Genomic DNA, 26,555 nt, shown 5'->3' on the forward strand with positions numbered 1-26,555 from the left:
CATCGTTATACTTGTTCTTTGGTTTTATCTGTATGTTTCTGACTACTGAATATGTATTTTATCTGTATGTTTCTGACTACTGAATATGTAGTATAATGGTCAATATTCTTTTCATGGCTTATGTAAATGTTATACTAGATGCCAAATAAAGAAAAATAAAACAGAAGGTAAAAAAATCGAATCATGATAGTCACAGGATAAAAATGACCCAGAGTGTTTTATTCACAATAAAGGCCATAAAACCTGACTATCTTCCACTTACCTGCCATTCCCTTTTCGGGAAAAATTCTACCTCAGCTCACATCCACGGTTATCCTATTGCCCCATTCCCAATGATCAACAAGGCAACACTGATACTGAGACGTCCTAGGAATAAGCCTTCCTTGAAGCTGCGAGACCACAGCATCCAACCAAATATTTGGTCTCCAATGCTTTTTTTGAATTGATTTATGAACAAAAGGGGAACTACTGACAAAAAAAGGGGCAGGGTTCCCATTGAAAGTAACCTCACATGGTGATCTGATCATAAATTCCTAACTTGGCAGCTCATGGGCAGTCATGCCCAGGCCTATAACTTCTCTACTCTTCTCATCTTATAGAGAAGGAAACTGTGACATAACAAGTTAACTTACTCCCACAGGTCCAAAAGTTTTGTTGTTTGGACATACAGAACTTAATTATTATTATTTCAATTTTTTTAGGGAAGGGGGGGATAGACAGACAGGAAGGAAGAGAGATGAGAATTCTAGTCAACACTCTATCCACTGCACCACCACTTGGTCAGGCAGAACTTAATTTTATTATTTGTTAATAGCTGTTCTGGCACTTATAATTCTAATAACTTTTTATTTAATCAAATAGTCAACCTTTTCTCCAAGGCCCTTTTTAGGCTAAGGGAAACAAGACTGACATATGGAAAGTAATCTATTATAATAGATTTACTCGTCTAAGATTTATAACCATTATAAAGCTTTCAAGAAGCAAAAGCAAAGTGTATTTTAAAAAATCAATTTAAAATAAACGTCATTTAAAAATAATCATTTCCTGCCTGACCAGGTGATGGTGCAGCAGATAGATCATCGGCCTGGGATGCTGAGGACCCAGGTTCGAAACCCCAATGTCGCCAGCTTGAGCTCAGGCTCACCAGCTTGAGCAAGGGATCACTGGCTCAGCTGTAGCCCTCCGGTCAAGGCACACAGGAGAAAGCAATCAATGAACAACTAAGGTGCCGCAACTATGAGTTCATGCTTCTCATTTCTTCTCCTTCCTGTCTGTTTGTCCCTGTCTGTCCCTCTTTCTCTCTTAATTAAAAAAAAAAAATTCATTCCTTATTTAAAACATGTTCTGTAGATTCTTACAGAGGTTGCAAGGTTTCACAGTATTAACTTACCAAAAGTTGTCCCACCAGCTTCTTCACATTCTGCCCCATTTCTGGGGACTGTGATCCACTACATGCTAATTTAATTAACATTGCAAGGAAGTTCTTACATTTCTTCACATTTTCTAGCATCACCTAAATAGAAAACATAAACAAGCACTCATAAATGTTAGATAGAAAGAGTTAAAAAAAATTGTAAAGAGCTGTATTTATATAAGGTGCAAGTGAGAGCTTACCGGAGAAAGATTAGTCTGAGTAGCTGCTGAGTTCTCTGCTTTGAGATTGGGCTCATTTGAGGGGGTGTGAGATGCTCCCAAACTTGAAGGCTTCAGGGTAGTTAGAGTATTTAATGGCTTTTTGGGAGTAACTGTTACAACACTGGTTGGCACAGCCACAGACTGAAATAAAAAATAGTAAATATTTACATATGTATTACTATGATGCGTATCACAGTGGGTACCTCATTACACACTTATCAGACTAGTAATGGACTTAAAATTGGTTGCTTTTGTTATGTCCTATTCGTTTAAGGCAATGTACCATTATAAAAGCTCTGGACTCTAGCAGCTCTGGGTTTCAGTCTCCTTTTCACTGATACTGACTTAGTGCTGACCTCTAACAAATTACTTAATCCTGCTAACCCTCTGATTCTTGTCTATAAAAGAAACAAGAATAGCAAGGGTACCTACTATCTTAGGATTGTTTGTGCAACACAGTGCCAAGTACAAAGTCCTCAAAAAATATTATTAATACTTCTCTAAAAAGGAGTTGAAATAGTAAGCTTTATATGAAAATCTAGAATTTCCTGTTCTGTAATTGTCTGCTGCTTTTTCTTAAGTATAAAGCAGAGACATTTACTGGTCATCTATATACAACTAAGTTGCTTTTATGTAGACCATAAGGGTAAGCATTATGAATATTATAAAAGTGTATTATATTTGCAGACTGAAAACAATTTCTGTTGCTTCTTTCACCTTCCATTGAAATAAGATATGATTACAGCACCACCTGCAGGATAAAAAAGTTTCACACAGAAATCACAAGTCAGGTATTAATTAGTGAGAGATAAAGCAACAATCTTAAAGACAGACATTAAAATGTACAGAATATGAGTAAAATTTAGGGGTGTACAGAGAACAGCATTTACAATTCACGCAGGAAACTAAACACTACACCATCAATTTAATGCTTATGTTCTATAGGCATATAGCAAAACAAGGTCAGCTTATTCTCATCTTCAAGAAAATCTTCTGTTTTGCAACAGCATGGATGGACCTGGAGATTATTATGCTAAGTGAAATAAGCCAGGCAGAGAAAGACAAATACCCTATGATTTCACTTATATGTGGAATCTATGAACAAAATAAACTGATGAACAAAATAGAAACAGGCATGGATAAATGGAACAGACGGACAGCTGTCAGAGGAGGAGGATTAGAAGACTCGATGAAAGAAGGTGAAAGGATCAGTCAAAAAACATATATACAAAACAAACAGACCTAGAGGAGGACAGTGTGGTCACAGCCAGGGAGAGAGGAGGTGGGAGTGGGTAGCGGTGGGTAAAGGAGGAGAAAATGGGGATGGAAAGAGCCTTTGCTTTGGCTGATGGGCACATGATGCAGTGAGCAGGTGAGGTTTTATTCAGTTGAACATTTGAATGGTTTTGCAAGAAAAAGTCACCCCAAAAAATTCAATTTTTGGGAGGGAGGGAGAGAGGGAGGGAGGGAGGGAGGGAGGGAAGGAGGGAGGGAGGGAGGGAGGGAGGGAGGGAGGGAGGGAGGGAGGGAGGGAGGAAGGAAATCTTTTGTAATACATAGTAAAGATAGGTAAATCTGAATGTACAAAAAATTTTCCCACTTTAGCCTGACCTCTGGTGGCGAAGTGGATAGAGCGTCAACCTGGAGTGCTGATGTCACTGGTTTGAAACCTCAGCCTTGCCTGGTCAAGGCACACACATATGAGAAGCAGTCACTGAACAACTAAAGTGAAGCAACTACTATGAGTGATCCTGCTCACTCCCTCTCTCCATCTCTCTCTCTTCCTCTCTAAAATCAATTTTAAAAATCTTTAAAAAAGCCTGACCTGTGGTGGCGCAGTGGATAAAGTGTCGACCTGGAAATGCTGAGGTCGATGGTTTGAAACCCTGGGCTTGCCTGGTCAGGGCACATATGGGAATTGATGCTTCCTGTTCCTCCCCCTTCTCTGTCTCTCCTCTCTCTCTCTCTCTCCTTTCTAAAATGAATAAATAAAATTAAAATTAAAAAAAATCTTTAAAAAAAAGATTTTCCACTTTAGAAAGACTAAAACATGTATTAGACAAGAATTTGAGAGTAAAAATGGCAAAGAAATTAAAAACACTGAAAATGATGGTGACTAGAACTAATGATGAAATGTTAAGCAAAAAAAGGTAAAATAAAAAATTACACCTAAATTCATACAATTTTATTAAGTGTGACCAGATCCCAAAGGTGACAATGCAATGACGCCTCCCTCTTATTCCTAGCCTTAGTCCTGCTCTCCAAGGACAACTACTGTACACTTCCCTCTGAATCCTGTGGGGACTTTCTAATCAGCTTTTTAGTTTCATGTACAGTAAATAAATACTTTCTTCAGTGAGTCTGTCTATTTATACTCAGTCATTAACTCTTTGTGCTACTATATTTGAGGCACGATTTGAAACTTTAGCTGGTGAGCATTAGTACCTTTCAATACGGAAAGAAGGGGCTCCTCCAGAGAGTTCTGTCCCTCCCCCTCACAAGCAAAATAAGGCCCATGAAATGTAAGCTCAGGAAAAGTATCCTATGTTTTGAGTAAAGGGGGCATTATGACATTTCTCCATTCCTTGTCAATATTTTGTTCTGTCTCTGGAACAAAATCTGTCCTTTATTATGACTCTACCAGATACATGCACTTTCCATGGGAATTTCACCTCTTAAAAGGAATGAGGAGGTACATGATCCCGGCCTTTATCTACATCATCTTACTGCGTATGGATGGACCATCTTAAATTCAATCAAAGCTCTGCCTTAGTCTCACCAATTGTACTTCCACGCTTTGCAAGACTGCACTGGCACTAACTAGGTATGTCTGGGGAACAGGAGAAAGAAGACCCGGGGTGTATGGGAAATAATCTGTGAAAAATCAGTTATACATAAAACCAGTAAAAGAGTTGTCTTCAAATTGAACAGAGTAAGCTGCATTTCAAGGAGAGTCATTTTTCATACCTGTGTGAAAAAGCAATCAACTTTGGGTTTGTTCATTTGTAATTAGAAAGACTAATTCTAAATGCAACCATTTGCACATTATATTCCATTGCAACAATGGGTCAAGCTATGTCTTCATTATGACACACAATATAAAACTAAACAAAGATTTCAAATTACTTCCCATGTTATATTTACTAGACCAAACCATGTTTTAAGCCATTTTAATATATACTGATAACTACTAATAGAAAAATACTTTTCAAAATTTCTTAACAGACATTTGCCCTGACAAATAGTCAAGTATAAAAAGTTTTATCTTTTCTCATTTCCAAGTTCTAGCTCCTTATTTTCAAGAAATGCCTGGGCTCTGGACAGATGGTTCAGTGGATAGCTCATCGTTCAGCATGCTGAGGTTGTGGGTCCGAAGCCCAGACAAGGCACATAGGAGAAGCAACCAATGAGTGCACAACTAAATGGAACTAAGTGGAACAATGAGTTGATGCTTCTCTCTCCTTTTCCTTTTCTGTCTTCTCCCCCACCTCTCTCTCAAATCAATGGAAAACTTTTGTTTTAAAAAATACCCCACACTAAGAATGCTTTACTCCTGAAAGTAGACACAGATATTATTCATTAACTCCATTATTTGATCATTTCTTCTTTAGCTTACAACTGAGGAGCAGCCTCGTTTAAAACATGCACTGACCTAAAGTAAAAAAAGTTACAAACAATCCACATGGATATATCAATGATATAGACATATAGATGACAAAATATCCAAAGAGAAGAACTAACAGCCTAGATATATCATTTTAACAGCTGTAAGTACTAAATCTTTGAGAAATAGATCCAATGAGAAAACTCACATACTCAAAGTACTGTTGAAGTGATAAAACCCTTCCATGAAATAATGATGTTATAAATTCTTTAAACTTCTAATTATTCTGATGCCCCAACATCCCCACAAATAGTGTCTAAACAGCCCATCCAGGTGACTAGTTATACCAGTGTGATAAGGTGGATCTATGGTACAAGTTCCTCTTCCTATCCCCTTCTGACTGTGACCTAGTGCCATTCAAACACACCAATGAACTCTAATGTTTTTTGCTTGTGTGCTCTACACCAGCCTTCAATAAAGGCACTTGCCCTCTTTCACTGTCTCTCAGTTTCCCATCTGTTTAGTTGAGCCTGCTACCTGGGCGCTCCACCCATATGGCCCCCTCAGAGGTCACACTGTCACCAAAGGATACAGCTATAAACCAGACACCACAGCTGCCCCCTGAGCACTTCAGGTTCCTTGTGTCCAGGGACCAGCAGAAAAGGGAAAATTTATTATCATGATGGACCTGATTTCTGGAATAGGTAGGGGTACTGTTTTACAATGGAATCCAAGAGCAATATGTGTGGTAAATACAGGTGATCCACTTAAGTGTCTCTTGGGATTTCTTTCCTCAATTGTGATGACAAATGGACAAGGGCAGAAACTCTTACTTCACTGTGATTAGGACCTCATATCCCTCAGGGATTAAGGTCTGGCCACACTACCAGTTAAGCTACCATGACCAGCAGAGTTGGTAACTGAGGGTAAGGAAAATCTAGAATGGATAATGAAGGAAGGACATTATAAGCATCAGTTGCAGCAGTAGGGACTGTAATTCCTCTTACTAACTTCTCTTTCTTGTTTCCCCAAGGAAGTAATCCACTGGAATTCCAAAAGAGCCGGTCTTCAAAATATATGAGGAAGCAGATCCCAGTCATGCAAGGAGTGCACGATGATATGCCACAAAGAGAAATCTGTGTTGTCCTAGCTACTGGGAATGCTAGAAGAAAACCTGCAGTTAGTTGTCAGTTCCTTCAGGTTTCAACTCAGCTTCAGGGAAATCACCTTTCCCAAGAGCACTTCTCTTCTCTTTTTGGTTAGTCTACATCCAATGACTGATCACAAAGGGGAAATTAAGACCCAGCTGACCATGTTGACACACAATGGCTCATCTCTGACAGTCATATTTGCTCCACAGTTCTTACCAGTTTCACTGAGGTTTTACTGGACCTGTATCTATTGGATACATTTGTATTAATTTAATACATTCAAGTAAAAAAGATATTCTAAAAATATGCACGATATTTTTGTTTGTTTTTTAGAGAAAGAGGAACAAACAGACAGGAAGGACAGAGATGAGAAGCTTCAATTCATAGTTGAGGCACATCAGTTGTTCATTGACTGCTTTCTCGTATGTGCCTTGATCGGGGGACTCCAGCCAAGCCAGTGACCTCTTGCTCAAGCCAGAGACCTTGGGGTCATGAATATGATCCCACACTCAAGCCAGCAACCCCGCACTCAAGCCGGCGACCTTGAGGTTTCAAACCTGGTCCTCAGCGTCCCAGGCTAATACTCTGTTCACTGTGCCACCGCCTAGTCAGGCTACGCCATGTTTATCTTGTGTTTCCATACCTCCAATGATTACCAGTTTGAGAAGTGTCAGATATCACTGAACTGCTCCCTTCAATGTTACATAGTCAGCAACTTACACATCTAGCAAAAAATAGCTAAATAATAAAGAAAGATGAGAGAATAACCAGTGCACGCATGGCCACGAGTCTGTCACAACTTACTTGTACTGAGGCAGGCTTCGGAACAGTGGTTACCACAGTAGTTCCAATTTGTGCCAATGGTTTAACAGGTGCCACTGCCACTTTCTTGATTAATTGTGAATTAGAATTCTAAGGGGTTGGGAATATAATATAGAGTCATTGGCATTAGTATTTTAGTAATTTAAAGTCAATCAGTACTGGTAAATAAACACTTTGCCATAGCAATTCTTTGTATTTTTCTGAAGTGAGAAGCAGAGAGGCAGAGAGACAGACTCCTGCATGTGCTCGACAGGGACCCACCTGGCATGCCCGCAAGGGGGTGATGCTCTGCCAATCTGGGCCATTTCTCTGTTGTACCTAGAGCCATCCTAGCACCTGAGGTGGCCAAGGAGTCATCTTGCACCCTGGGAGAACTTTGCTCCAATGGAGCCTTGGCTGCGGGAGGGGAAGAGAGAGAGAGAAAGAAGAGGAGGGTGGGGGGAGAAGCAGATGGGGCACTTCTCCTATGTGCCCTGGCTGGGAATCGAACCCGGGATTTCCACACACCAGGCCAATGCTCTACCACTGAGCCAACCGGCCAGGGCCGCAAATTTCTTTGTTATAATTGGCTTTATAACCTTATAAATTTTATGCACATTCTATAACACTGGGGAACAAATTTTTTTTCATTTTCTGTTGCATGAGGTTTTAGAACTTTCTATATATTTCTGCATCGCAGATTCCAAATCTGAAATCCATTTTTTGGTGCATGCTCTAGTTTTTATGCAATTTTAATTTATATTTGTTACAATTAATGGCATGCATTGGTTTTTAAATTAGAGTTAAAGGGCAAGGACTCTTGGATTAAACATGACCACAAGGTAATTAATGTTTTACAAACATCACTTTTACATAATTGTAGTTGTTTCTAAATGTAAAAAATTATCTGATAAAAACACCCTCTTAGTTTATTTTAAGATAGAATCATGGCTTCTTCGAGTTGGCATAGATTTAAGAATAGTCCTGACACTTTCTGGCATATATGTGGCTGTTACACACTTCAACGTCAAAGGCACAATATTTCATTATTTGTGACACGTGCACATATTGCCTATTTTCAAGTTCCCCTTGGCGATCAAGACAAGAATTGGGTTCCTCATATTGAGTGTCATAATTGTGAGAAAATGCTTAGTGACTGGACAAAAGGAAAACGCAAAGGAATACCTTTTGGTTTCCCATGGTTTGTCGTGAACCTAAGGACCACGGCAGTGACTGTTATTTCTGTCTAATCCATACAAAGGGCATCGGCAAGAAAAAATGGGCATATGATCACATATCCTAATATTCCTTCAGCAATACGACCTATCCCACACTTTGAGACACTTCTGAATCCAGTTTTCAATGGTTTTATTTCTTCTAAGGATGAAGAAAGTGAACATGGTGATCAAGTGTATTTTGATAAGACGCATGAGGAAATGGTTGTAGAATCTGAAGGGTCTTCTTCTGATGCCAAGAAGTCATTAACCCCTCAGCAGTTTAGCCAACCCGAATGGAATGACTTAGTAAGAATGACGTAAAAATTGTCCTCGACTTTCTGAAGTATGAGGAGCATAACTGGATCATTTGTGTGGATCTTAAAATGGTAAATTTCCTGCTAAGACAACAGAGAGGTTTCACGAAGTATCCTTGCTTTCTGTGTTTGTGGGACAGCCAAGCTCGGGAGAAACACTGGACAAAGAAGGAGTGGCTGAAACGTGAAACTCTAGAAGTAGGGATGCAAAATATTGTGAATGAACCTGTAGTTAATCGAGACAGGATCATTTTTCCCCCACTTCACATCAAACTTGACTTAATGAAGCGTTTGTTCAGGCTTTGAATAAAGAAAGTGAATGCTTTCAACATATTATTTCTGCTTTTCCTGCCTTGTCTTTCGAGAAGATAAAAGCAGGTGTATTTGATGGATCTCAAATTCGAACCCTCATATGTGATGAAGAGTTTGCCAGGAAGATGAATAAGGAGGAGAAAGCAGCATGGCAGTCTTTTGTGGCAGTTACAAAGAACTTCCTTGGGTAACAAAACAAAAAACTATGAACTTCTGGTTCAAAGGATGCTGTTGGCTTTCCGCGACATTGGATGTAACATGTGTGTTAAGGTTCACTTCCTGAACAGTCACCTTGATAAGTTTCCCAAAAATCTGGAGCTGTTAGTGATGAGCAGACTACTGCTGGAGCATCAAACAAGAATGTCCTCAACAAGTACACAAACGCAAGAGCTACAAACGCAAATTTTTACCTGAACAGAATTTAAATAAGTTTTGCGCAAATTTTATGATTAAAATAAGTGTTTTAATATGTTCTATTTTGAAATTATAAACAAATTCTGATGCAATCATATCTTTTAGTGTATTAGTGTATTTACTGCATTATATAAATTATTATATTTTCACAAAGATGATGCCCTAGAAGACATTCTACTTCATTATGTTAAACTAAATGCTGAAAATTTTACAATAAGATGAAAACCTAAAATCTTGAAGTGCAAAAAATCTGTAGCTTACAGAGAAAAATTAATGTCAGATTTGAGATCAGCACATTCGAATTAGGTAACAAGTGTTTTTGTGGATGCAACAAAAATTTTGTTCCCTAGTGTAATATATTATGAACCTAATTGGTCAAGTGGCCAGCTGATGCTCATTTCACATATCTAAGGAGGCAACTGATTTAACAAATAAATATCACAGTATTTCAAAATAAAAATCTTGAACTCTAGGCCCTGGCCGGTTGGCTCAGTGGTAGAGCGTCAGCCTGGCATGCAGGAGTCCCAGGTTCAATTCCTGGTCGGGGCACACAGGAGAAGCGCCCATCTGCTTCTCCACCCCTCCCCTTCTGTCTCTCTCTTCCCTCCCGCAGCCAAGGCTCCACTGGAGCAAAGTTGGCCTGGGTGCTGAGGATGGCTCCATGGCCTCTGCCTCAGGTGCTAGAATGGCCCTGATTGCAACAGAGCAACGCCCCAGAGATGGGTAGAGCATTGTCCCCTGGTGGGCATGCCTGGTGGATCCTGGTCGGGCACATGCGGGAGTCTGACTGCCTCCCCATTTCCAACTTCAGAAAAATACAAAAATAAATAAATAAATAAATAAAAATCTTGAACTCTATTCTTTGGCACAAAGAGAAAACATGAATTCTCTTTTTACTACCCAATTATAAACGAAAATGTGCTAACCTATGTATTCAATCCACAGCAGTTAGATAAAGCAAACTAGAAAGGGACGGAGTAGCTATTGACAGATACTATAACAGAGAAAATGACTGGTTGAGAACCCAGAATCAATCAGCAGAGTAAAACTGGGGGTGGGGAGATTTAAACTGGCCGAGGATGATATTACTACAGAAAGCAATGCAATCTTTCCTAAGAGAGCCTGACTCATCAAGAAAATCCTATACTATATTCAGCATTTTCTGTTCACCTCCCCCCAAAAAAGGATGCCCATAAAAAATGTTTTTTAACTCTGGGACAAAAGATAAGCTTCGGACACCTAGAAAAATCATCAAGTATGTAATCTTAATGATGCCAAATTAATTGAAATATTATAGTAGAGTTCTGAATTTCTTAAAAGTAATTCCTATGAGATAGGGATAAAAGTTAATACTGAACTATATGTAGTCTTTATATTTTGCCATAAATTAAAATTGAAGAATGGTTTTCTTTCCACTTTAGAGATGCAAACAGTCCTTTGAACACTCCTTGAAAACTACAAAATCTATGTATGAAGATTGAGTTTTTATTGTTTTAACAATCACCAATTGACAAAACCAAGTATCTTGGTTAAATTAACATATATTCAACAAAAAGGTTGAACACAACCATCCCTTTGATCATTTTTTTCTGGCAAATACATACGCACATAATAAAATAGTAACTGGAAAACTAAATTCGATGAAAAAAACTTTAAGGTATATTACCGGCATTGTACAGATTTTGACTGTTTGAGTATTCGTTTGTACAGCTGGCCTTGAAATGATGTCACTTGTGGTCTCGACTCTTGTTACAGCTTGCTGAGGAGATACCAACATCAACTGACCACTGTTACTTTTGATCAAAACCGTTCCTATATTTAAAAAGAAAAAGAAACATGACCTGGCTAATAAATGAAGCATAATCACATATTTCTTCTATTTTCTTTCAATAATGTAAATGATCTGAATAAGTGATTAGTATATACTGAATTCCACGTCTACTAATTATCATATATAATATGAAAAAATGGTTTTACTCAAAGCTACTTTAAATCTTAAAAGCCTAAGCATATGGCTGTGACACTCCTGAAGGAGGCAAAATACTTTTTCTTTATAATATGAAACTTTATAAAGCTAGAGTAAGATGGTATGGTAAGGGCACAAGACTACACACACTGACCAATGAAACAGAAGAACCCCAAAATAGACTTGTACAGATATGTAATATCAAATTTTTCTAAGAGCACTGTGGCTTTTTATGAGAAACTACTCAATATCTAGGACTGGGTCAATAAGTTATACACATAGAAAATATGGAAAGCTTCACACCATAACTGAAAACCATTAAGGATATAAGGACAAACAAGTAAAACCTTTTAAACTCTTAAGCAATGTAAAAAATTATCTTTCTTATTTTGGAATAAAAATTTCTTAAATAGGTAATGTTTGATACATTCACCTATATCAAGAATATTTCTGTTTAGCAAAAGACACCACCAGGTAAAAAGACAAACTACAAAATGAGAGAAAATTTTAGTTCACATGTATTAAAAGGATAAATATTCAAAATGCACAAAAGGAACACTGATACCAATGACAGGGAAATGTCACTGAACACATATATCATAAGACCACAGTGAGATATCACTTCTTATCTGCCATATGAGCAAAAATTAAGAAATCCAATGACAATATTGAATATTACAATTCAGGAACTCTATTTTGATGGTGTTAGTACAAGCTGGTACTACTTCTTTGTTCAACTCTATGATTGTGCCAAAGTGATTCTATTTGAATGCCCTTTAACCCAGTAGTTCTAAATCTAAAGAAATTCTTATCCACATCAGTAAAAGGCACAAGCATATTCATATTCCAGAATGGCAACACCAAGAGCTCGATAAACCCATTCCCCAGCAAAACAAGCATAACTGATAAAAATAATTTTTAAAAACAACCACTTAATGTCTTTGAAAACTGCCCTACCTAAGGCATACAGAAAATGACTACACAATTATTAAAATCTACTAAAACTCATTTAAGAACAGCAAGAATCTGAACTTTCCCTTCAGTCAGCTCTACATGGCCGAAACAGCACTTCAGTCCGTGTGGCCAGTGCAGGGCCTCCCTGCTCTTCCAGGCTCCTAGTCAAGAGCTATGGTATCTTGCTGGAAGGAGCAGGCCACCAGCTTTTCTCATTCCCTGCTCAAGCTACATACTTCACAGAACAAATGTGAGACAAATGTGTCCAAGATGTTCTGCCTTCTTTCACAGATCTCCACTTACATATGAAAGACGCACCACAGAGAATACTTGGGCCCTGACTGTCCTAACCCGTTTTTCTTCCAGTGAAGGAATCATGCTAGGTGAGGTAAGCAGAGAAGACCAGAGACTACCACCTATGCCCAGTACTTACTTCTAAAACAGGCATATGCCTAACCTGTGGTGGCGCAGTGGATAAAGCGTCAACCTGGAAATGCTGAGGTTGCCGGTTCGAAACCCTGGGCTTGCCTGGTCAAAAGGCACATATGGGAGTTGATGCTTCCTGCTCCTCCCCCTTCTCTCTCTCTCTCTCTCTCTCTCTCCCTCTCTCTCTCCTTTATAAAATGAATAAATAAATAAAAAATTTAAAACAGGCATATCACTCAAAGAGAAGCATGCCACAATACTGGTACTTGCTCCAAATATCTCCCTAGAGAAACTTTTTATTTCAGAGTGTGGGAAAGCACAAGACTAAAAACATTCTCCAATCCAATGGAACAATTAAAAGAAAGCTGCTATCTTCATGACAGATGCAAACTATGTCATATGCCTAACTACAGTTCACTAGAGAAACAAGACAACTCAGAAGGGCCTTCCAGGTTTCAGAACAATCTCAAACAATGACCTTAAAAACTACGCTGTAAAGGAGAACAAATTCTAATTTAATCAGAATATGGAGCAAGTTAGGCCCTAGGACATTGTTGAAAACAACAGGGCAATCAATGAGAAGAGACCAACAACTGGGTTTGACACCAATTGAGGCAAATACCTTGATAGAAAGATCAAAGAAAGAGAGCCCTACTTCAACCACTGCCATCCCAGCCAGGCTGGCTGTGCTCATGCCCAAGGCTGTGCCCTCTAAAAAGGAGCAACAACAAAGGCTGCCTATTGCAGCCTTTGAAAACAGACTTCCAGCCAGACATTTAAAAAATAAACAAACAAATAATAATACACTCAAGGTAGGAGAGTTCAGTATCTAGATTTGCTACATTAGTTTTCAACAACAAATAACAAGATATGCAAAGAAAAAAGTATGAGACACGGGTAAAAAAAAGGCAGGCAACATGGGAGGTCCTTGGGTTACAACAGTCTCAACATATGACATTCAAGTTTATGACACTCCCATAAAAACTCTTTAAAAAATTGAGATGTTTTGGCTTACACTGTTAGCACTGTACTTACAGACTACATGGGTGAATGAGTTTGGTTATGCACAGCAGAAGAATAAGCAGTAACGTGGGCTATGAGTTAGGAAGTTGGTGTCCACTAGTACATTTATCTATGCCATTTTGGCCTGTTAAAAGCACAAGTGTTCCATCTGTGTTAGGCTAGGGCAGGGGTAGTCAACTTTTTTATACCTACTGCCCACTTTTGTATCTCTTAGTAGTAAAATTTTCTAACTGCCCACCGGTTCCACAGTAATGGTGATTTATAAAGTAGGGAAGTAACTTGACTTTATAAAATTTATAAAGCAGAGTTACAGCAAGTTAAAGCATATAATAATAATTACTTACCAAGAACTTTATGTCAGATTTTCACTAAGCTTGGCAGAATAAATCTTTATAAAACAACTTACTATATATAGTTAAATCTCTTTTTATTTATACTTTGGTTGTTCCACTACCGCCCACCATGAAAGCTGAATGCCCACTAGTGGGCGGTAGGGACCAGGTTGACTACCACTGGGGTAGGGTGTGTTTTGACTTACACCAAAATTCAGGTTACATCACTGTCATAGGAGAGGAACTGTGTCGTAAACCAAGGACCCCTTGTAGATGTCATTTAACAGACTTCAAAGTAACCATTATAAATATGTTTAAAAGAATAACAAAAACCATGATTAAAGTAGTAAAGGAAGATAAGATGATGTGATGAATACCATTAGAAATATAATTTTTAAAATTGGTAGTTGAAAAGTAAAATAACTGAAATAAAATATTTACTACAGGACCTAAACTTGGATAGGCAAAAGAAAGATTGGTGAGCTTAAAAATGGATTATGACCCAGATTCCATTTCTGGGAATTTATCCAAAGAAATATAAAACATCAATTTTAAAGAATATATGCAATATTCGTTGCAGCATTATTTACCATTGCCAAAATTTAGAAGCAGTTCAAATGCCCATCAGTAGATGAATGGATAAAAAAGCTGTTGTACTGGCCTGACCTGTGGTGGCACACTGGATAAAGTGTTGATCTGAAATGCTGAGGTCACCCATTCAAAACCCTGGCCTTGCCTGGTCAAGGCACACATGGGAGTTGATGCTTCTTGCTCCTCCCTCACTTCTCTTTCTTTCTCTCTCTCTCTCACTCCCCCACCTTCGACTTCCCTCCATCTTCTCTCTAAAATGAATGAATGAATGAATTTTTAAAAAAACTTTGGTACAGCCTGGTCTGAGGTGGCGCAATGGATAGAGCATCGATCTAGAACACTAAGGTCACTGGTGCAAAACCGTGGGCTTGCCTGGTTCCGGCACATACGACAAGCAATCAATGAACTAAAGTTAAGCAACTATGACTTGATACTTCTTTGTCCCGCACCCTGCTGCCTCTCTCCTCTATCGGTAAAATTGATAAAGAAAATCATTTAAAAAAATTAAAAAGCTATGGTACACTTACATAATGGAATAATACTGCCTGGCCATAAAAAAGGAAATCTTACCTTTTGTAATAGCTTGAATGGATCTGGAGAGTATTATGTTAAGTTAAATAAACCAGTTAGAGAAAGATGAAAAAATATGATTTATTTATATGTGGAAGCCAATGAACAAAATAACAAACAAAACAGAAACAGATTCATAGATACAGAGAAAATGCTGACAGCTGTCAGAGGGGAAGGGAGTCTAATGAAAAAGGTGAAGGGATCAAGCAAAGAAAAAACACCCAGTCACAGACAACAGTGTGAGTGTTACCAAAGGGGAAGGGAGCAGAGGTAGAAGAGCGTACATGGGAGATAAAAGGTGCTGAAGACACGGGGTGAACACACAATACAACATACAGATTAAGTATTATAGAATTGTACACTGAAACCTATATAATTTTGTTAACAAATATCACCCCAATAAATTCAATAAAAATTAGAAAATAAAGCCTATCAAAAATGATAGGTTAATATATTATGCAATCCAAAGAACAGAGAGAGAAAAGAACGAAGAAAATAAACAAAGCCTCAGAGAAACATGGGTCACTGATAAACACACCAACATGAAAATAATGTGAATACAGTAAAAAGGAGAGAGAAAAAGAGTGAAAGGAGCAGAACAAAATTCAAATAAATACCAGCAGAAAACTTGCCAAATTTGATTTTTAAAAATCTAGATATGAAGTGGTTACCAGAGAGGGGGGATGACGAAGAGAGGAGTAAAGAGGAACAAATACTTGGTTACAGAAAATGATTTGACTTTGGGTGATGAGCACACAACACAATCAACAGTTTAAATGTTATAGAAATGTTAACCTGAAACCTATGTATTCTTATTGACCAATGTCACCCCATTAAATTTAATTTCTAATAATAAATAAAATCTAAAGCCAATTTTTTAAAAATAATCTAGACATCTAAATAGCTCAATAAACTCTAAATAGGACCAATTCAAAGAGATCCACACCAAGACACATCATAGTAAATATGTTCAAAGACAAAGAAAGGCCCTGGCCGGTTGGCTCAACGGTAGAGCGTCGGCCTGGCGTGCGGGGGACCCGGGTTCGATTCCTGGCCAGGGCACATAGGAGAAGCGCCCATTTGCTTCTCCACCCCTCCCCCTCTCCTTCCTCTCTGTCTCTCTCTTCCCCTCAAGCAGCTGAGGCTCCATTGGAGCAAAGATGGCCCGGGTGCTGGGGATGGCTCCTTGGCCTCTGCCCCAGGCGCTAGGGTGGCTCTGGTCTAGGCAGAGCGACGCCCCGGAGGGGCAGAGCATCGCCCCCTGGTGGGCGTGCCGGGTGGATCCCAGTCGGGCCCATGCGGGAGTCAGGTCTGACTGTCTCTCCCCGTTTCCAGCTTCAGAAAAATACAAAAAAAAAAAAAAAAGACAAAGAAAAAATCTTGAGAGCAGTAAAAGAAAATCAACTTATTATGTACAAAGAACCCCAACAAGATTAACAGCTGGCCTCTCATCAGAAACAATGGAGGCCACAAGGCAGTAGGATGAAACATTCCAATTGCTAAAATAAAACAACTGTTATTCAACAATGAGATATCTTTTAGAACTGAAGGCTAAATAAATATTCCTAGATAAAAACTGAGAGGGTTGGTAGCTAGCAGGCACAGTATAAACAAACTAATAAATGAAGTTCTTCAGGCTATAAACAAGTGACACCAACTAATTTGAATTCACATGAAAAAAGGACACTAATAAAGGTAATTAATTATATAATTTCACAATATAAATGCATATAACTTCTTTTGTCTCTTAATAGCTTTTAAAAACAATTCTATAAAGCAATATATGTAATTGTATTCTTGGGTTTGTAACATAGAAATGTAATATATTTGTCAATAACAGCATAAACAAGTGAATGAGAACAAAGCTGTATTGCACTATGGAACTGACTTCACATGGTGACTCAACTTCACAGAAACAGTAAATAGGAAGGTAATAAAACAAATACTACAAATATATGCTTGCTCTTCTTTTTTCTGTCACCTTCTTTAAAGGTATAAAATTACATAATGTAATAATTACAAGGAATTTTTGGGTTTATAGCATACCTAGATGCAATATATAGAATAGTAATAGCACAAAAATAAATAGAAAATGAGCTATATGTTTTTATATCTCGCTGAATTAATATAAATGTGAAGCAGATGCTGAAACTCACTTCTCAGAAAAGATTCCTTTCAAAAAAGTTACTGCTCACTGACAATGCTCCTGGTCACCCACGAGCTCTGATGATGATGTACAATAAGATTAATGTTGTTTGGGGGCTGTTAATACAACATCCATTCTGCAGCCCATTGATCTAGGAGTAATTTTAACTTTTAAGTCTTATTATTTAAGAAATATATTCTGTAAAGCTATAACTGCATAGATAGTGATTCTTTTGAAACATCTGGGAAAAATTGAAAACCTTCCAAAAAAGATTCACCATTCTAGATGCCATTAAAAACATTCATGATTCATAAGAGGTCAAAATATCAAAATTAACAGGAGTTTGAAAGAAGTTGATACCCACCCTCATGGACAACTTTGAGGGCTAAGACTTTTATAGTAACAATAACTATAGATGGGGAAAAAGCAAGAGATCTACCATAAGTAGATGCTGAAGATGTAACTGAATTACTGCAATCTTATGATAAAACTTCAACTGATGAGAAGTTATTTCTTACAGATGAGAAAGTGGTTTCTTGAGATAGAATCTACTTGTGGTTAAGACTGTTGAAATAACAAAGGATTTAGAATATTACATATATTTAGTTGATTAAGGAGCAGCAGGGTTTGAGAAGAAAGAAGTCCTGTGGGTAAAATGCTATCAAACAGTACTGCATGCTACAGAGAAATCATTCACGAAAGGAAGAATCAATTGATGCAGCAAACTTCAAAGCTGTCATATTTTAAGAAATTGCTACAGACACTCAACCTTCAGCATCCATCACCCTGATCACTCCACAGCCATAAACATCAACATAAACATCCTGCACCAGCAAAGACTATGACTCACTGAAATCTCAGATGATGGTTAGCACTTTTCAGTAATAAAGTATTTTTAAATTATGCTAAGGCACACTTAAAAGACCTCAGTATAGTATAAACATAACTTTTATGTGCACTGAAAAACCAAAGGATTAACGTGAATCATTTCAGTGCTATATTCATTATATTGTGGTGGTTTGGAACCAAATCTGCAATATATCCAAGGTATGCCTGTACCATAGAGAATAGAAAAATAACTGAGAGCCTGACCAGGCAGCGGCACAGTGGATAAAGCGTCGGACTGGGATGCGGAGGACCCAGGTTCGAAACCCCGAGATCGCCAGCTTGAGCATGGGCTCATCTGGTTTGAGGAAGGCTCACCAGCTTGAGCCCAAGGTCACTGGCTTGAGTAAGGGGCCACTCGCTCTGCTGGAGCCGCCTGGTTAAGGCACATGAGGAAAGCAATCAACAAACAACTAAGAAGCCGCAACGAATAACTGATGTTTCTCATTTCTTTCCCTTCCTGCTTGTCTGTCCCTATCTGTCCCTCTCTCTGTCTCTATCACACACACACACAAAGTATGAAACTCTATAGCCAAGTGGTATATCAGCATGCAAGGTCGGTTTAACATCTGAACATTAATTACTGTAAAACACTCTATCAACAGAATAATGACAAAAACCCACATGGTGATCTCAATTGATGAAGAAAAAGTATTTGACCATCTCTGACACAATTTTTTTATGATAAAAACAAGTGACAAGCCCTGGCCGGTTGGCTCAGCGGTAGAGCGTCGGCCTAGCGTGCGGAGGACCCGGGTTCGATTCCCGGCCAGGGCACACAGGAGAAGCGCCCATTTGCTTCTCCACCCCTCCGCCGCGCTTCCTCTCTGTCTCTCTCTTCCCCTCCCGCAGCCAAGGCTCCATTGGAGCAAAGATGGCCCGGGCGCTGGGGATGGCTCTGTGGCCTCTGCCCCAGGCGCTAGAGTGGCTCTGGTCGCAACATGGCGACCCCCAGGATGGGCAGAGCATCACCCCCTGGTGGGCAGAGTGTTGCCCTATGGTGGGCGTGCCGGGTGGATCCCGGTCGGGCGCATGCGGGAGTCTGTCTGACTGTCTCTCCCTGTTTCCAGCTTCAGAAAAATGCAAAAAAAAAAAAAAAAACCAAAAAAAAACAAGTGACAAAATAGGAATAAAATGAAACTTCCTCAAACTGACAAAGGGATTCTACAAAACACTTACAGCTAACACGAATAGCCTCCGCAATCTTGAAAAGGAAGAATAAAGTGGGAGGTATCACATTCCTTGATACCAAGTTATACTGCAAGGCCTTGTACTCAAAACAGCCTGGTCCTGGCATAGGAACAGGCATATAGATCAATGGAACAAAACAGAGAACCCAGAAATAAACCCACAGCTAATGGACAACTGATATTTGACAAAGGAGGTAAGAGCATACAATGGAGTAAAGACAGCCTCTTTAACAAATGGTTTTGGGAAAATTGGACAGCTACCTGCAAAAAAATGAAACTAGACCGCCAACTTACACCAATCACAAAAATAAACTCAAAATGGATAAAAGACTTAAATGTAAGCCGTGAAACCATAAGCATCTTAGAAGAAAACATAGGCAGTAAGCTTTCTGACATCTCTCGCAGCAACATATTTGCCAATTTATCTCCACGGGCAAGGGAAATAAAAGACAAGATAAACAAATGGGACTATATCAAACTAAAAAGCTTTTGCATGCCTAAAGACAATAAGAACAGAATAAAAAGACAAACTACACAATGGGAGAACATATTTGACAATACGTCTGATAAGGGGTTAATAACCAAAATTTATAAAGAACTTGTAAATCTCAACACCAGGTAGACAAATAATCCAATCATAAAATGGGCACAAGAAATGAATAGACACTTCTCCAAAGAGGACATACAGATGGCCAATAGGCATATGAAAAAATGCTCAACATCACTAATCATTAGAGAAATGCAAATTAAAACCACAATGAGATATCATCTCACACCAGTCAGAATGGTGCTCATCAACAAAACAACACAGAATATGTGCTGGCGAGGATGTGGAGAAAAGGGAACCCTCCTGCACTGCTGGTGGGAATGCAGACTGGTGCAGCCACTACACAGAACAGTATGGAGATTCCTCAAAAAATTAAAAATCGAACTGCCTCTTGATCCAGCCATCGCACTTTTAGGAATATACCCCAAGAATACCATAGCACAGTTTGAAAAAAAGAAATGCACCCCCATGTTTACGGCAGCATTGTTCACAATAGCGAAGATGTGGAAGCAGCCCAAGTGTCCATCAGTGGACAAGAGGATTAAAAAGCTTTGGTACATATATACTATGGAATACTACTCAGCCATAACAAACGATGACATCGGATCATTTACAACAACATGGATGGACCTTGGTAACATTACACTGAGTGAAATAAGTAAATCAGAAAAAACTAAGAACTATATGATTCCATACATAGATGGGACATAAAAATGAGACTCAGAGACATGGACAAGAGGGTGGTGGCTACCGGGGGTTCGGGGGGCACAAAGAAAACCAGATAGAAGGTGACAAAAAACAATTTGACTTTGGGTAATGGGTATGCAACATAATCAAATGTCAACCTGGAGATGTTTTCTCTGAACATATGTACCCTGATTTATCAGTGTCACCCCATTAAAAATAATAATAAAAAATAAAATAAAACATCTTTGCAAAGCTGCACAAAAATATATACTACTCACAAAAATTAGGGGATATTTCAAAATGAATACGAAGCGATAAAATATCCCCTAAATTTTGTGAGCAGTATACATGTAAATATGCTTATTATAGCATCATTTCTAATAGCAGAAAACAGTGCACACGATATCAATGTCTATGAATAGAAAAGTTATTTCCAAAATGATGGTACATCAGTACAATAAACTACTAAGTAATTCAAAAATGATGAAGATTTATACAGACTAACATGAAAAAGATACAAAAAATTGTTAGTAGTGATATTCTGAGGTGAGTGGATATTACACTTCAGTTTTTCTTATAGAACATATGCCACTTTTGTAAGCAGAATAAGCAAGAAATTAAAAATAAAACACACTGATTCATGTGATGGCCCTTGGAACCCTTTAAGGCAGGTGTCCCCAAACTGCGGCCCCCTGAGGCCATTTATCGGACCCCACCGCACTTCCGGAAGGGGCACCTCTTTCATTGGTGGTCAGTGAGAGGAACACTGTATGGTGGCAGCCCTCCAACAGTCTGAGGGACAGTGAACTGGCCCCCTGCGTAAAAAGTTTGGGGACCCCTGCTTTAAGAGCTGCAAGCAGGCCCTGGCCGGTTGGCTCAGTGGTAGAACGTCGGCCTGGCATGCAGAAGTCCCGGGTTTGATTCTTGGCCAGGGCACACAGGAGAAGCGCCCATCTGCTTCTCCACCCCTCCCCCTCTCCTTCCTCTCTGTCTCTCTCTTCCCCTCCCGCAGGGAGGCTCCATTGGAGCAAAGATGGCCCGGGCGCTGGGGATGGCTCCTTGGCCTCTGCCCCAGGCGCTAGAGTGGCTCTGGTCGCGACAGAGCAACGCCCCGGCAGAGCATCGCCCCCTGGTGGGCGTGCCAGGTGGATCCTGGTCAGGCGCATGCGGGAGTCTGACTGACTATCCCCCTTTCCAACTTCGGAAAAATACAAAAAAAAAGAAAGAAAGAAAAAAAAAAGAGCTGCAACCAGATTGCCCCCTATTCTTTCTACATAATCTGCATGCATTAAAATACTTAAGTGCTTTTCCCAGTGCCAATAAACATACTAAGCCCTGGGGGAAAAAAGTCAACAACATAGAGTTCTGACCTTTGGGAACTTACAATAAAAAAGGAAAGTGACAAAACTGAACTGAGAGTAGTATGGTGGCAAATATACAGGCTGCAAGTAGTAACACAAAATAGGAGAAACTAATCTATTTGCCTTGAAGAAGAGCTGCACGAATGGAGTACAGCGCTTTCTCCTGTGGGATGACTATCCATAGACGGAACAATGCCACTGACATTATCAGGAGTAAGCTGACTGCACAGCCTTTGAAATCCAAAGAGCCAATGGCACACATGGTGAGCACTGAGAAGAAGAGCCTGTCATTTCATGAAAGCCAGCAGCACTGTGACAACTGTGGAAGCTGATGACCATGTAATATCCCTTAGATAAAGCCTGTGTGGAAACAAGAACCACTAGCTTATCCAGAAACGAGTTAAGGAATTTGAAAAGCAGATACAAATCCTATGCCACATCTCAGCATGAAGGAATTGATGTAAAAGGACCTCAATGATTTCACAAGTAACTTTCACAAACTTCTGTACAGTTTAACTGTCAAGTAGAACTTACCAGTATATATAAAATAAAAGAAAAAAACAAGTCCTTGCTCATCACTCTCAAACAAGTGATAGGAGAGACAGAACCAAAAACAGAGTCACAGTCTGGCCTAAAATCTCACATGTTCACAAAAAAAGAAGACTGAAGAGGTTACCAAAAACATTCAAAAGAAAATAATTTCAGAGCTTCACTATAGTTCCTTTCATTTCTTCTCACTGCCCCCGCTTTTTAAAAGTTTAGCCCTTGTTAACCTACAAAACCTGTGGTGCCTATTTATTTTTTAAACCAGTTATGTTCATAGAGGAAATTCTGAAGTAAAGAGAAATCAAGTACTTAAAGTCTAAGTATTGATATATAATTAAAGAAAGTATACTTCAGTAATCAAATGCTAATGTTCAGTATATAAAAGAAAAGTACGAGAATCATAACCTTTAAAAATGTTAATCGGTATTTCCATTTCATTATTCAAATAGTTAATTTTATTCTGCACCAATGAGAACACAAATGTTAGTATACTCTTCTGCCACACATAGCAGAAATTCCCAAAAGCTGCTCTTCAACTCCCACCTCCTCTGTAGCTAATGATTCCTAAAGGCAAGTCATTTTCTCATTTAATGGGAGTTTCTTCATGTTTGACATCCTAAAATGTGTTAGTGCAGCGCATGTAGTCCTTCCTGGTTTGCTGCTATCCTTCTAGCAAGTTTCAGTTTGGTTTCTCTGTGTATAAAAAGATTAGGCTCTAAAATTCTATAAATCACCTTTTAACATTGATACTCAAGGAGGCGTAGTGTGCGCACACAACAAGTTGTAAGCACAGTGTTGTGGGAAGAGAAAACAGACCCAGATTCAAATTCCCTCTGACACCTATGAGTTTTGTATTAGGCACATTACCCTTAAGAAAGGTTATTTTCTACCTACTTGTTATGACCAATAAACAAAAGAATATAAATAAGTATTAAAAAGTGCCCAGCCCTCAATAAGTTATCAATACAACAATAAGTGATCAGTTCCCACTTTGCAAGTTTTCATTACTCTTGAAAGTTCTCCCATTTTAATACTTTTTTTTTCTTTTTTTTTTTTTCTTTTTTTTTATTTATTTTTATTTTATTTTATTTATTCATTTTAGAGAGGAGAGAGAGGGGGAGAGAGAGAGACAGAGAGAGAGGAGAGAGAGATAGGGGGGAGGAGCTGGAAGCATCAACTCCCATATGTGCCTTGACCAGGCAAGCCCAGGGTTTTGAACCGGCGACCTCAGCATTTCCAGGTCGACGCTTTATCCACTGCGCCACCACAGGTCAGGCCCATTTTAATACTTTTTTTATTGCTTCTTAACAAACTTCACTGACTAGACAGGCATTTAGTTTTAAATTATGGGGTGATTTCATTTAAACACATCCATAACTACTTTATAATAATGCATGCTAGATAATTTAGAACTTGTAGAAAATGTATCCAGTGATGCACACAGCTTAACAAGTGTATGTATGTACCTTGTGTACCATACAAAACTGAAACAGATCTTCATCAAGTGAAGAACATAATCTCTCTGCAATGTTCATGACCAAACAGAACATTAGGTACCAAAGAGTTCTCCCATCCTTTTACTAAGGGATACTTAAATCTTTTAAATGAAATGCTTGACTTCATTACTGTCTTGGCGTGTCAGAGTTCCAATTACTGCTGAGCAAAATTTACAGAAAATATATCACTGTAGTAGAGTTCACGCCAAAGAATGTGCAATGAGCCTTCCTCCAACCCCCCACTGAAATTCCAAGAGAATTTCCAGTTGAACACAAGCAGAACACTCAAATATCCTTCATCATAGTTATAGTATGTACAGGATCACAGAACAAAACCTTTGCATAAATCACGAAAAAAAATGCCCAACAACGTAAACTGTAGGATAAAAAGAAGTCACATACTGAAAAAAACTGCAGCATTCAGTCTGCTTTAGATATCACAATTGCATTGTTTGATTTATTTGTCAACTCTGGCACTTGCTCCCTGGGAGTCTTCTAACCTGAAGATACTATCGTCACACATCTAAAGACAGTGCACAAAGCAGCAACGATCACTAGACAGTGCACAAAACGGCAACGATCACTTCTGGTACTATAAAGCAGTAAACGTGCTTCAATTTAAAATTCTCTTTCAGTCTTAACACCCAAGAATCTCTTAAATACACTTTTGTCAACATGGTAACGTGTGTGGTTACGAATATAAGCTGACCTTTCTCCGCAAGAAATTGAACTTGGCTATACTTCCCCAGGTTGGAGCCAGCACCTCCAAGGCCCTCGAGAATACACTGCTCCAGCTTTTACTGTGTCACTTAGGTGAAAAAAGTGTTTCCTTAAATATGGGAAGAATAACTATGCACTGAGGACTCACAGAGACTATATCAATTGTAAAGCCAAATCACTGTTCTGCCAAGTCAAGATTATGTACGAAAGGTTCGCTCGGCTTGGTTTGGTTTTGTTGTTTTTTAAGCTACCAGCAACCAGGCAATCTGGGGCTCTGGCGTTTCCCGTGTCACCGCTGCCTGGACCGATGGATAAACTGGGAAAGGTGAACATACCTGGAAAAAGCTGCAAATTAGCAGGCAGCTGGATGGTTGCTGTGTTGGGGGCTTTCATGGCGACTATTTGAGGAGCAGGCAGCCCAGGGCAGCTGCTGAGTTTCGGAAGAGCACTGACGGGAGACACTTTGGTCACCAGAGTCCCGACGGGGAGCCGCAACGGCTGGGACACCGTGGACTCCACGCAGATATTGACAGGAGCCTTAGTCACGGCGCCCAGGGCTACGGAAGTGCCCTCCACCGGGACCGTCAGAGCCCCGGCGGGGGCTCTGGTCAGGGTCCCGGAGGCGCTCATACCCGCGAGGGGTGCGGCGCCGGCCGGTTCCGTGAGGCCTGCGGGCATCCCCCAGGTGGATCAGCGGCAGCCGCCGCGCTGCCGTTCCGGGAGCACAGGCAAGCTGAGGCTTGACAAGCGGCAGCCGACTCCAGGGAAGTTCCGGCTCCACAGCATCGCTAGGAGGAGGCGCAGGGGCCGCGACACGAAAAACAATGATGGGCGCCGGCTGGGAAGCGGGACACGAGCGTCCGGGACCTCCCTCCGGGCCGCGTGGCCCCGCCGGCAGCAGTATCTGCCCGGCCACTTCCTCAGCGGCGTTCCCACGTGCGCCGGCTCAGCTCGGCGCCTCAGCCTCGGGTCCCGCTGCAGCGGAGCTTGGCTGTGAGGTTCCCGGAAGAGCGTCACTTTAGCTCTCGCCTCCCAGCCTAACTCGACTACGCCATGGTTCCCCCGCCAGAAATTTCAAAACCACAATGCTGAGCAACCCTAAACCCCCTATGCACGCTCGACACGCTGCGCCGCGCGACCACGCCAGCCATGTTTATATAGCCACGCGGAGACCATGCGCGCGCGCACAGGCCGCCGTCACCGCCCCGGGCTTTCCCCGGAATCCGGCCACGTGATTGGCCACAGACTGTAATCGAGCTCGTGACGTCACTAGGGACCGCTCCAGGGAGCTTTAGAATCATCCCCAGAATCCAGAAGAAGGAGGGGCGAGTTACCGAAAGTCTGTCATGTGGGAGGGGTAAACCGTACTCCGAAAACTGCGGCGTTCGCGTTCCTCTCCTAGATGTTGCCAGTGGCGTGTTCCTTAAAAAAGCCGGAACAAGACTTTGTACGGGCTTCTACTTTATAAGCAAAAATTGAGAAGGGCTGATTTTGGAAAACAGTAACTCAGTAGGAACTCTATCACGCTTCCTCAGGGTTTTTATGCGGGCTTTGCTCTAAAGCATTGCTAAAATTAGCATTACAATTGACATTGTGAATTTTTTTAAATGGCTTTTTTTGTCTTTTAAATACCTAAGAATATTGTATCGTCTTGTAAGATGTGCCTG

General features: G+C 39.9%; 1 protein-coding gene across 2 annotated transcripts in view; it reads right to left on the reverse strand.

The window, feature by feature from the left end:
* The window catches only part of TAF4B (TATA-box binding protein associated factor 4b), a 133,290-nt gene extending 107,246 nt beyond the window's left edge, over positions 1–26,044 (reverse strand). For both annotated transcript variants that reach the window (XM_066247025.1, XM_066247024.1), the window contains exons 1-5: positions 25,224–26,044; positions 11,115–11,260; positions 7,195–7,302; positions 1,615–1,776; positions 1,391–1,513 (exon numbers count right to left, since the gene is read on the reverse strand). In XM_066247025.1, the coding sequence (XP_066103122.1) occupies positions 1,391–1,513; positions 1,615–1,776; positions 7,195–7,302; positions 11,115–11,260; positions 25,224–25,566 (882 nt within the window). In that variant the 5' untranslated portion in view covers positions 25,567–26,044. The remainder of the gene's footprint in view (positions 1–1,390; positions 1,514–1,614; positions 1,777–7,194; positions 7,303–11,114; positions 11,261–25,223) is intronic.
* Positions 26,045–26,555: the final 511 nt, after the last annotated feature.

This window comes from Saccopteryx bilineata, chromosome 11 (assembly GCF_036850765.1).
Source record: "Saccopteryx bilineata isolate mSacBil1 chromosome 11, mSacBil1_pri_phased_curated, whole genome shotgun sequence".
Classification (NCBI taxonomy): Eukaryota; Metazoa; Chordata; class Mammalia; order Chiroptera; family Emballonuridae; genus Saccopteryx; species Saccopteryx bilineata.